This window comes from Onychostoma macrolepis, chromosome 05 (genome assembly GCF_012432095.1).
Source record: "Onychostoma macrolepis isolate SWU-2019 chromosome 05, ASM1243209v1, whole genome shotgun sequence".
Lineage (NCBI taxonomy): Eukaryota > Metazoa > Chordata > Actinopteri > Cypriniformes > Cyprinidae > Onychostoma > Onychostoma macrolepis.
The window spans coordinates 40,720,297-40,732,913 of record NC_081159.1 but is presented as its reverse complement, the minus strand read 5'-3'; the positions used below and the strand labels follow the sequence as shown (position 1 = coordinate 40,732,913).

General features: G+C 32.8%; 1 protein-coding gene across 8 annotated transcripts in view; it reads right to left on the bottom strand.

Moving 5' to 3' along the window:
- Positions 1–1,462: 1,462 nt before the first annotated feature.
- bmpr1ba (bone morphogenetic protein receptor, type IBa) overlaps positions 1,463–12,617 on the bottom strand; it is a 70,502-nt gene continuing 59,347 nt past the window's right edge. For all 8 annotated transcript variants that reach the window (XM_058777310.1, XM_058777311.1, XM_058777309.1 and 5 more), the window contains 8 exons: positions 11,479–11,581; positions 10,238–10,334; positions 8,134–8,272; positions 7,228–7,420; positions 5,209–5,506; positions 3,844–4,019; positions 2,878–3,008; positions 1,463–2,044 (listed from right to left, as the gene is read on the bottom strand). In XM_058777310.1, coding sequence (XP_058633293.1) covers positions 1,919–2,044; positions 2,878–3,008; positions 3,844–4,019; positions 5,209–5,506; positions 7,228–7,420; positions 8,134–8,272; positions 10,238–10,334; positions 11,479–11,581 — 1,263 coding nt within the window. In that variant the 3' untranslated portion in view covers positions 1,463–1,918. The remainder of the gene's footprint in view (positions 2,045–2,877; positions 3,009–3,843; positions 4,020–5,208; positions 5,507–7,227; positions 7,421–8,133; positions 8,273–10,237; positions 10,335–11,478; positions 11,582–12,617) is intronic.

The window sequence follows — 12,617 nt, the reverse complement described above, 5'->3', positions numbered from 1 at the left end:
ATTCAGGAAGTGAAATTGGATTATATAGGTTAATGTTAAGGTGTTATTGAAAAATAAATCAGTATTGAATCAGTAATGTTTCCTTTGATTGTACATTTGGACCACACACATATGTGTGTGCGTGTGTATATATATATATATATATATATATATATATATATAATTTCTTTATTTGTTTTACTTTTGTTCACCCAATGCAACTGAAAACACTGGCAAAGAAAGAAATTATAATAGCACATCTGAAGTTGCTGCCTTTTACATTGAAATTGATGCTTAAACACGCTGAGCTAAAATAAATAAATAAAGAAATAAAGAAAAATTCAAATTATATATATATATATATATATATATAATATAATTAATTCTTGTAGTTTAACCAAGTGAAAATATAATATATACTATAATTTTTAGTGTATAAATTAATATATAAATTATAATTTGGAGTAGTTTAAAACAAATAGGACTCTTTCTGTCTTAATCATATAAGCAAGTCTGTGATTAATTGGTTGTTATGCTGCGATTACATGGATCACATATATATGTATAGCATTTGCTCATTCCCAGGTGAAAAACAAGTACACTTCCATAATGTACTTAAAGTGCTCTATTTTCTAATTTTAGTACTTCTTAAGATAAACTTAAGATCATCTAAGTGTACTCAACTGTGCTATTTACACTAAGTGAAAATAGCAGCATTTTTAGTGATATGCTATTTACACTATGTTAAAATAGCAGGATTTTCTGCCATTTATACTACTTATTGCAAATTTATCTGCACCTCATTATTGTAATACATTATAAAACAGTATGCAATAATAACTTGAGTGTAAATTTTAATTTTAATTCAAATTATTAAACGGATGCCACCTTATTGGGACAAAAGCCCTCCCTACACCTATACCCTAACCCTACCGGATACTATTTTCAACTTTTCGATTATTTCCTTCATTTTTATTGAAAATAAATGCTTTTGTGATGTGATTTGAAAAAATGTTCGCCAAAAGGCGGATTCGAACCTGGGTCGATCGCGTCAAAAAGAGTACGACGCACACTTTACCATCTGTGCCACTGGAGCTGTCGACAGTCTATCGTCTTTTGTAATCTTCACTAGCCAATCACACGTTGGTGGGTGGAGTTAGTGTAAATAGCCTCTGCCAACAAGGCGGGCTATTTGCATTTTAGTTCATACTCATGTTGTCTCAAAATAGCACAGTTGAGTACCCTTAGATGATCTTAAGTTTATCTTAAGAAGTGCTAAAAGATCATTTTTAGTATATTAAGTACAAAATTAGTGCGCTAAAATAGAGCACTTTAAGTACATTATGGAAGTGCACTTGTTTTTCACCTGGGTTCTAAAATGTGAAGGTTTTTTTTAATGTCCCATGTCCCACCTTAACATGAAAGGTTTTACTTGACAGTAATGGTCAACTAAAAAGCAACACAAAAAGTAACTTGGTGCAGAACATTCATTCTCATTAGAACATTTATTCAAGTACATTGACGCTTCACTCTCATTTTCATCTATTTACAAAATAAATAAGGCACAGCCCACCAAAAAAGGCGGGAAACTTGTTGCAAGTTGTTGACTGACTGACAGACAACACAAATCTGATACGATCCAAAACCATGGTCCTGTTGGAGCTGAACAGACTGTGGAAAGAGAAAGTTGCGAGTTCTCTGAGGAGAGTCATGTGATCTCGCTCGCTGAGGTCCTGCTTCGTCTCTCTGGCCAGTGTTCACAGGTGCTCGTGTTGCGCAGCAGGACCGGCAGTGTCTCTGTCCTGAGATGACACCAGATCTCGGGCCTCCTCCGCCGCCGCCGGGTCGTTTGCAGTAGGCTCTCGCGTGGCAGAACTCAGCGCTTGACCCCACGGCAGGCGGTGCGTTCGGGGTTAGTGTCAGTGCTGCTGGTCTGTTCTCAGACTTTAATGTCCTGGGACTCTGACATCTTGGCCAGCGTCTTTTTAACACGCAGGGCGGTGAGACGAGAGGCTGGATTATGAGCCCAACACTCTGTCATGAGCTTCCCCATCTGCCTCAAACACTGACAAACAACCAAAATCACATCAAACAAACATTACCCTCTTTCTACAAAATCAAGATGAAGAAAGTCATGATTGTTAAAAACAAATTGCAAATGCTAAACTGCAAGATGTTAATTCATTAGAATAAAAAAGGTATGCAGTACAATCTTATAATACAGTGATGTGACAAAAATATTGTATGAATCTGAATAAATTAGTTATTTCAATAACTATCAATATAATATCAATATCAATATAAATGAAAATGAGAAATGAGAAATGTTGCCTTGGAAACTAGTTGAAACAAAGTTATTATATTAAAACTAAAACCATAAAAACATTTTCACTAATTTGAGCTGAAATAAAATATAAGAAAGGTGTAAACTTATTTTATTTCAGCAAGTTGCCAAAGCAACATTTTCATTTCATTTTTATTGATGCACTAAAATTACCAAAATCTATACAGACATATTAAAAATGAATGAAAATGACAAAGATAGTAAAACTTCAACAAAATTAAAATTAAAATGAAAAGGAAAATATAAAAATAAAACTAATTTCAAATATGAATAAAAACTATAATATCTTAATGATACCACAAACTTGAGCTGAATAAAATATATATAATATAATACATTATTAGAGTTGACTAAAACCATTGAAATAAAATATAAAAATTATATATACTGTATATATACAGTGTATATATATATATATATATATATATATATATATATATATATATATATATTTTATTTTATTTCAGTGGTTTTAGTCAACTCTAATAATTCTGCCTCTAAGTTTGAGTCTGTGTGTTTTTGTGATTTAGAGCACTGAATTGGTGTGTGTTTACCTCATCACTGCTCCAGCGGTTAGGGAAAGATGGCCGTATTCTCTTAATACACACAACCTCTCGCATGTCTTCATACGACGGGTCATTAGGAACGTGATCGTGATACGGCAGCTGATACTCCTCTACGATACCTGCAGAAACATACGGATAGCAATCAGCACAAACACAAAAGAACAAACTTGAATGAAATCTCATTAAAATCTCTTTTAACCTCTTAAATCAATTAATTTACACATTTTTATACAAACCAGGGTTATTAAAAAATAATAACAATAATAATTGTTACTTGAAACAAACATTAAATTAAATAAATGTAAATGTTAAAAATAAAAAATATTATATTTAATTTCTAATTTTTATTTGGTTTATATTCATGTACTAAACCAAAATGAAAGTAAAAATGAATAAAAACTATATAGACATTTAAAAAAAATAATAATGACAAAAACAGGACAAAAATAGTAAGACTGAAATTACAATGAAAAGGAAAACAAATAAAACTAATTCAAAACATTAATAAAAACTATAATAGTATCTTAATGACACTAAAATAAAACTGATACAAACAATTGAGTAAAGAGCAAATTGAGACCGACTTCATAAGAAATTAGTTACTATTATATATTTATAACGAAACACTGACTTTTCTAATGATGAATAGTTTGTCAATATTAAGTAAAGACTTTTACTTTACTATAATTATAAATATAAAAACAGTGTATCTATATATATATATATATATATATATATACACACACACACACACACACACATATATATATATATATATATATATATATAAAAACATAGACATGTGTCATCGATGCTCCACTGCATTGTTACATGCGTGTGTTTAACATTTTTTGTAGTTTAATTGACTTGAGCTTTACTATCCACATCAATAAGGAATATTAACAGAGACAAAGCTGATATTGAAATGAAACACGGTAATATTCCGGGCTGTACCTCCAGACACACATCGGCGGGCGATCTCCCACAGTATGAGGCCGAAGCTATACATGTCGGCCATGATGTAGGACTGGAAATGGTTCCTGTTCAGAGTCTCGTCCAGAACCTCAGGAGCCATGAAGCGTTTGGTGCCCACGCGTGTGTTCAGCGGGATGTCCACTTCATTAGTGTCGCTGTTCATGAGACACAACAGTGTTTCGGTGCTCATATTTAAGCAGCAGAGCTCATTTCATCAGCATACACTCTTCACATTATTTCCGCAGTATTTTTAGGGGAAAAACTTGTTGATGCAACTTTGAAAGTGTAGTTTGTCAAGCTACAGCCAAAATACCCTTTCAAAAAAGTAGTTAGCTACGCTACAATTTACTACTAAACTACACTGAAGCTATATAAGGGCAAGGCTTACAGTCTTACCATGTCTATTAAAAATGATCAATATATTAATGCTGCTGGCTCTTATCACATTTTACTTGTGATTTTCCTCATCTGATAAAAGTAAATATATACCAGTGTTATTTAAGTGTTATTGATATACCGTTGTGCTATATATTATTTTTTTTAATTAACTTTTATTTTTATATTCTGTTGGCATTTACATTTTTAGCTATTTTTAGTCATTTTAATTAGTTGTTTTAATATTTTTTATTTACCTTTAATTTATTTTTATTTTAGTATTAGTTTTTGAATTTTCCCTACAACTTAAACCTCTTTATTTCAGATAGTTGCTAAGACTAACTTTTTTGAAATAAAATATAAATATTACTACAGGCGAAAATTTTTATTTCAAATAGTGAAAACAATTTTTAATTTTTAACTACAGAACAGTATTTCTGTAATGTAAATATATATCAGCGTTATTTTAGTATTATTTATATACTATTGGAGTAGTTATTATAATTTTGAATTCTTATGTATTCATTTTTTAGCAGTTATGTTATTGTCATTTTTTTTCTTTTTTTTCATTTATCATTTTTGTCATTGATTTCTATTCAGCTTTAATTTGTTTTTATTTCAGTTTCAGTTTTAGTAATTTCACTACTTCAGCTTAAACCTGTTTTTATTTCAGTTAATCATCAAGGCAGCATTCTTTTTTTTTTTTTACAGGTTTAGTTTTAGTTAACAATAAAAACAATCATATATATGTAATATTTTTATGATCAGAGCAGTATGTATCTGACAATTAATAACAAAAAACATATTAGTATTAATTATTCAAATTTTATTTAGCAACAAAAAAGTTTTGAGTGATCACTCAAATTAATATTTGAAATGGCTTTTTTTTAACCGTTTGCTAAAACTGCTGCCTACAATAATCAGCAGGTTAAACTCAAAGAAAGTAAAGCAAAGGAGCTGGCCTCTGACCTGATGAACTTGACGGCCAGGCCGAGGTCAGCGATGCAGCAGGCGCCGTTCCTCTTCACCAGGATGTTTTTGCTCTTCAGGTCTCTGTGGGCGATGGCCGGTTTGCCCTGCGTGCCGAAGATCTCCGTGTGAAGGTGGCAGAGGCCGGAGACGGACGAGTAGGCCAGTCTCAGCATGGCCCGGCTGTCCAGGGTGGTGCATTTCAGATAGTCGTACAGAGAGCCATTCTCGTGGTAGTCGGTGATGAGGTAGAGTTGAGTCCACGAGCCCGTGCCTTTAATGTCGGCCGCTATGAACCCTGGAGAGAGAGTTAAAATTAGTGCATGAGTCTAAATATACCGAGCCAGGCCGTGCTTAATTTAATGTAATAATTAATCTGATATCAGCTAATTAATTTGAAAGGCCTGCTAATCAAGACGGTTCAATCGTGCATTTTAACATGGTTCATTTTCCTGTAATTACTGACTACATGTTCACCAGTGGGAGTAATTAAATAACAGTAGATAGGCTACTAATGTAACTACATTTTTCAGTTGCGTGACAGCAGCTCTGCTGTTTTGAAAATAGCAATGCTATTTTTTCTAACAAACAGTGGAATAGCATGAAAAGATGCAGTACTGCTGCTTGTTGCATCACTTTGTATTGTGCGTGGAGCTTTACAGCCGAGTGATCAAACACACTCTCACAGAATGTCCTCAAGCAGCGATTAATGATAGCAAACTGATTTATTTTGGATGGTTCGTTTTAATGAACTAAACTCACTTTAATTTGAGTGATCACTCAAACGTGTTCTCGGAAGTCTAAAATATTTAGTTAATTGAGTAGTTGACAAATAACATGGACATGTGAAGGTTTTAGTGTAACATTTACAAAGGGAACATTTTACACCATTTTTAATGAGTTTCTTTTTTTTTTTTTTTGGTAGTTCTTTTAAAGAGCCTTGCAGAGTAACATACAGTCTGAGGTAATATGACCATATACAATTGTATAATAATTAATAATAAGAGAAATTTAATATATATATATATATATATATATATACGTATATATATATATATATATATATATATATATATATATATATATATGTGTGTGTGTGTGTGTGTGTGTGTGTGTAATTTGTTATGTGTATATATAAAAATTTAAAAAATAATTTATATAGCAATACAGAAATATAGCAATAAAACATCTGTCACTGTCTGAAATGTAATTTATGAGTACAGTGAACTTATTTCATTTCCACAAAAAACAAACAAAACATTGTTTTAATTTAATTAAATAGCAGGGGTTCTATAACTTGAAATGAAAAGCTAATAATTTAATTAAATAATACATTTTTTATATTTTTAAAATAAAAACTATTAAAATAAAGAACTAAAAATATTAAATATTTTATTTGTTTACCTGCATGTCATGTGTCCATTAACATACCCATGAACAGGCAAATGTGTGCAATTATTGAAATATTATCTTAAAATCTCAGTGAATATTTTAAATGTTTGGTTTGTTTGACTGACAAAATGTTTGGGAATCCCTGTTCAAGAAGAACAAAAGATTACACAATTATTGCATAAATATATATTCTTAATGGGGTTTTTTTGTTGTTGTTTTGTTTTTGGCCCATCCCGGACCTAAGCAGTAAACCTGACACTTACATTACGTTAGAATATATATATAGTGCAGTGGAGATCTTCAGCTATTTAAATGGCCATTGTGTGAAGCACTGACTCATTTGGCCTCGTATTTTAAAAGAACAGCTATAAAAAATAATAAGTTCCTTTATTCACCCTAATTATACACATACTGCCCCCTTAATAGCTTTAGTGAAATAAAATATTTTTATTAGTGTAGCAAACTACTTTTTCAAGAGGGTAGCTGAATAACTTTAAATCACGAGTTACTTAAGCTTGGCAAGCAGTATCTTTTATTTTAATAATCTATATATTCCCTACATTAATAGTATAACAGTAGCATATGAATGTAATGATGTTTGTGTGTGTCTGAGAGAGAAAGTCTCACCGAGTATATTCTCATGTCTCATGAGGACAGTCTGATATATCTCTGTCTCTCTGAACCAGCTGGCCTCCTCTGTGGTGAAAAAGACTTTCACAGCCACTTTCTCTCCCCTCCATCTCCCCATCCACACCTCTCCATAACGGCCCTTCCCGATCTGTGTCACCATCTGGATCTGCTTCGCTATAGTGCGCTGCACCTACAGACACAGATATACAGAAGATAGATCATAGGTTTTTTTTTCAAATTACTTTCACTCCCCCCCTCCAATTAAAAAAAAGCATAATTAATGAATATTTTTTTCACAAGTTCTGTGTTTTGTGTAGTAATTTTCTGGATTTTGTTTTAACGGTAAATTTTAATTTAAAAAAAGCATGTCTAATTAATTACATTTTTTCAGAAATTCTGCATTGTCTTTTCATTTTAATTTTCTAAATTCTGTCTTTTATCATTTCGTAAACAATCAAAAACAGGTACAATTGTGACAGTGTGTGATAGTCCTTAAAAATGTTTTATTAAATTGTATTATTATCATTGTCATTATTATTATTATTATTACAACTACTAAAGAACATTCTACTGTGTAACTGTAATACATTTCTTTCATAAATTAGTCAAATTTTGGCAGGTTGTAATGAAGACTTTGTTGTGTGTATCTGACATTTTCAACTGAGCCACTCATTCACTTGGAGACACACTGACTTCACATTAAATAGTCTTTTTGCAGTTTAATAATCACAGACACTAGTTCATGTTGGGATTTGATTAATTGTACAGCCCTACTTTTGGTCTATTCATTAAAATTCCATAACATTCCATCTTATATTTTTATGAGTGGATTCTGTGTTTTCTGCATCACAGAATTCCCAGGGCTCTGTGTGGATGTTGATTTAATGTGTGTGTGATTCTCACCAGCAGGGGGAGTCCTGACCCTGAGCCGGAGCTCTGGGACTGCTCTATGAGATCCCGCAGGGATTCTCCCGGAGGAATGAACGTCTCGTCCGGATGCAGGCCGAGGCTGTAGCGCGGGGCTAACTCGTGACGCTTATACCTGAAACACCACACACATCACTTCAACACCAGACTAACACGACCAGAAGTCCACACAAACACAACCTGGGGGTTTACACGATAAAAACAGCAGCACTAAGAGACATATGTGACCCTGGACCACAAAACCAGTCTTAAGTGTAAATTTTTCGAAATTGAGATTTATACATTATCTAAAAGCTGAATAAATAAGCGTTCCATTGATGTATGGTTTGTTAGGATCGGACTATATGTGGCCGAGATACAACTATTTGAAAATCTGAGGGTGCAAAAAAAATCTAAATATTGAGAAAATCGCCTTTAAAGTTGTCCAAATGAAGTTCTTAGCAATGCATATTACTAATCAAAAATGAAGTTTTGATATATTTACAGTAGGAAATTTACAAAATATCTTCATGGAACATGATCTTTACTTAATATCCTAATGATTTTTGGCATAAAAGAAAAATCGATAATTTTGACCCATACAATGTATTTTTGGCTATTGCTACAAATATACCCCAGCGACTTAAGACTGGTTTTGTGGTCCAGGGTCACATATAATATTAATATAACAGTTTAAAAGTTTAGAATTAGGGTTAGTCTGGTCTCATATAACCAAACACTGTAGTTTTTGCTGAACAAAAGTTAAAGTCTTTTTAAGGCAAGACATACCAAGTGAAAAGTTTAAAAAAAGAATGTAAATTATATCACCTTACTCTGAACCCTGAGATCAGCAAACAAAAGTGTATTTTGCACATTTTCTTGCCATTTTCCTTCTATTAGTCTAAAAAACATGTTATGAAAAACCAAATAGCTCAAAATCTCAAAACTGACCAGTGCATGAAAAAACTATATTTTTGTCTGTAGTGCCTTAAAAGGATAGTTCACCCAAAAATCTTTTAATCACCCTCAAGTTGCTCCAAACCTGTATCCAAACACATACACACAAAAAAAAATGATGGCAACCAAACAGTTGAACAGACTTCCATAATACCTTTTTTCCATACAATGGAAGTCAATGGCTACCAGCAAACTTTGGTTACCAATATTCTTCAAAATATCTTCTTTTGTGTTCAACAGAAGAAAGAAACACAAAGGTTTGTAACAACTTGAGGTGAGTAAATGATTTTTGGGTGAATTAATTAGCTTCATTTAAGAAAAAAATTAAGTCTGTGCAATCTAAAAAATGCTGGGTTATTTTTTTTAACCCAAACGCTGGGTTCAGCTTGTTGGGTCATTTTATTGGGTTATTTTAACGCTGGGTTATTGTTTTCTACCTAACCGCTGGGTTGAGCCTGTCTCCGGTGAAACTTCTCAACAACAAAGCTGCTGAGAGCACAGGCTTTTTAAGTCCACGAAAGAGAGCGGTTCTCAGCGGCGCCGCCGCCGACTTGGTGCACTCTTTCTGGCAAATAAAGGTTTGTATACATTTTATTTCATTTATAAAGTCTTTAATGTGGTGTAAATTATATTATTTTACGCAACGCAACATAAGAACGTGATGTCAGCTGTGGTCATTTCGCGCTGGAAACGCCTTTGCCTTGCATAACATAAATGGATTTTATTCGTTATAATACTGAGTGTACTCTACTTCTATATGCCTTTTTTATTTCTAAAATGCTTGTTAAACGAGTTTAAATGTATGTAATATTGTAAACTATGCCATATTCACCCAAATAAATTCAATTTGTCTTTTATTTTGTCCATGGGTGTTCTTGCTTAATAATAAATGTTCATCTTTTGATTATTGCTGTTGACTCTAGTAATTATGTGTGTGATTTTTAATTTCCAGCACATTTTAGGCCAGCAATATAATAATTTTTAAAAAATATATTAAACAACCCGGCATATGGTGGGTAAAAACGTTTAACCCAACCAGCTGGGTCAAAATAACCCAGCATGTGTTCTGTCCAATATTTACCCAGGTTGGGTTGTTTTTAACCCAACATTTCTTAGAGTGTGTTTGTGTTGGCAACTTACACACCTGAAGTAACAGAAGATGATGATGAAGGTGAGGATGAAGCTACAGACCGTCACTGAGATTAGCAGAGCGATGTGATGAATGTCTCCCACCACGTAACCTACACACACACCACACACACACACACACACACACACACACACACACACACACACACACACACACACACACACACAGACACACAGACACACAGACACACACACACACACACACACACACACACACACACACACACACACACAATTACATGTCAAAGAGTCAATGGTGAACACACAACTCTTCCATCATCACAGTTGGCTCTATGAACACTTCCTTCTGGAGCTCTGTGTGTGTGTGTGTGTGTGTGTCAGATGCTGAAATCAGAGCTACAGCACAGGTGTGAGCGTGTGAACACACAGGTGTGTGTGTGTGTGTGTGTCTGTGTGTGTGTGATGGACAGAGAGGTTTCTATTCTGCTGTGTTGATTGATGGGAGCTGCACATGACAGCCAAAATAAACCCTACAGGTGTGTGAGAGTTTCTGACCTACATATATTTTTGGGAACAAATCAGACATTTTTTCTAGGAATGTTGCCCAAAGCAAAATACTATTGAGGTTAAATCATATTTTTGAGTTAGTCTATAGTAATCATTATATATTAATATACTATTTTGAGTTGGATTTTATTTCTATATTTTATTTGAATTTTAGTTTTAGTAATTGTTTGTGTTTTTATTACTATTTATGTATTTGTTTGTTTGTTATTTAGGTGTAATTTACTTTAATTTAAGTCTTAGTTTTTATTTATTTTCACTTAGTAATTTATTGTAGTAGGATTGTTGTAGAAATTAACTAGTAATTGCAGTTTATTTCAACTAACAAAAATATTTTTCATAATTTTAGTTAACAATAATAACCCTGTTGCCAAGGCTTTGTTATACAGTTTCTAAGGTTTCTCAAGTGGATTGATTTTAGCACATTGCTATGCAGTTGCAATGGTGTACTGGCTGGGTGTTGTAATTTAGTTGCTAAGGTGTTTTGAGTGGTTGTAAGAATGTTGCTAAGTGGTGCTGCTGAGAGGTTTTTAGCATTTCGCTTATTTAGAAGTTAAAATCACCAACTATAATTATTAACAATAGTAATAATGATCCTTACCTAAACAAACACTAAACAGCTTTACATTTCAGTCAATTTCAGTGAATCTGTGATTAGATTGGCAGATACAGTAAGTGAGTGTGTGTGTGTGTGTGTGTGTGTGTACTCACTGGGTGTTCGTAGAGGAGGCAGTGTTGGATGTAGGTCTCTGTTACAGTAGTCCTGATCTGTGCAGCACTCGAGCGCTCGCCGCTGTTTAGAGTTCCCCGTGTCCTAAACACACATGAACACACACTACATTAACACATCAGGTCTCTCGGGTGGTCAGGAACGCAATGAAACACTACGTGCAACTCATTTAACTTTTGTAATGTGACATATTCCAAGTGAAATGTTCATTGCTTGTACAGTGTTCACTGTTTCTAAGTGAATGTTCAGCATGAGATAATATACAGTAGGAGCAGGACTTAAAATGAGTGGGTAAAAATAAGCTATGATATTATTCGATAATATAATTTTTCACTGTCCATTTGGCTTTGGCAAAAAAATTATAACATTTTAATAAACAAATCAGATTTAAATTTTTTCACAATAAGACCAGGGACAGGTATTAAGAACGTAAAAAGGATTGCTTTTGGTTTCATGTTTTATGTGTAAAGCATTGATTCACTTAAAATATTGACGACAGACTAATTTTATGGTCATTTTTGGAGCTTGGCAGTATAAATCGCCATTCATTTTCATAATATGGAAAAAAGCAGCTGATAAACTATCTTCATTTGTTTTGCACAGAAAGAAAACCACGGAATGACATTAGTATGGAAGCTTGTCTCCATTGCAGAATTTAAAAAAAGTCTCTTATGCTCATCAAGGCTGAATTTATTTGATCAAAAATATAGAAAAAACTGAAATAATCTGAAATATTATTACAATTTAAAATAACTGTTTTCTATTTGTATATAATTTAAAATGTAATTTATTTTTGTGATAAATTTAGGGGTTTTTTTTTTAGGATTTTTATTTTATTAGGATTTTTTTAATAAATATCACGATTTCATGATTTTATCACGATTCTTTGTCATGTTGGTTTTACTATTTTGTCTGAGCAGTGCAGCCTATAATTTCCCTATTATAAAGACAAAGCCTTTCAAGGTAACAAAATATAAAAAACAACGGTGGATATTTAGGCCAAAGTGGGCAAAGATAAAAATCTTTGTCATTATTTTATCTTAATAATAAGAACAAAGATACACATAATATACAAATAAAACAGTGCTTTATTTTCAGATACAATAGGTGTATTTAGCAG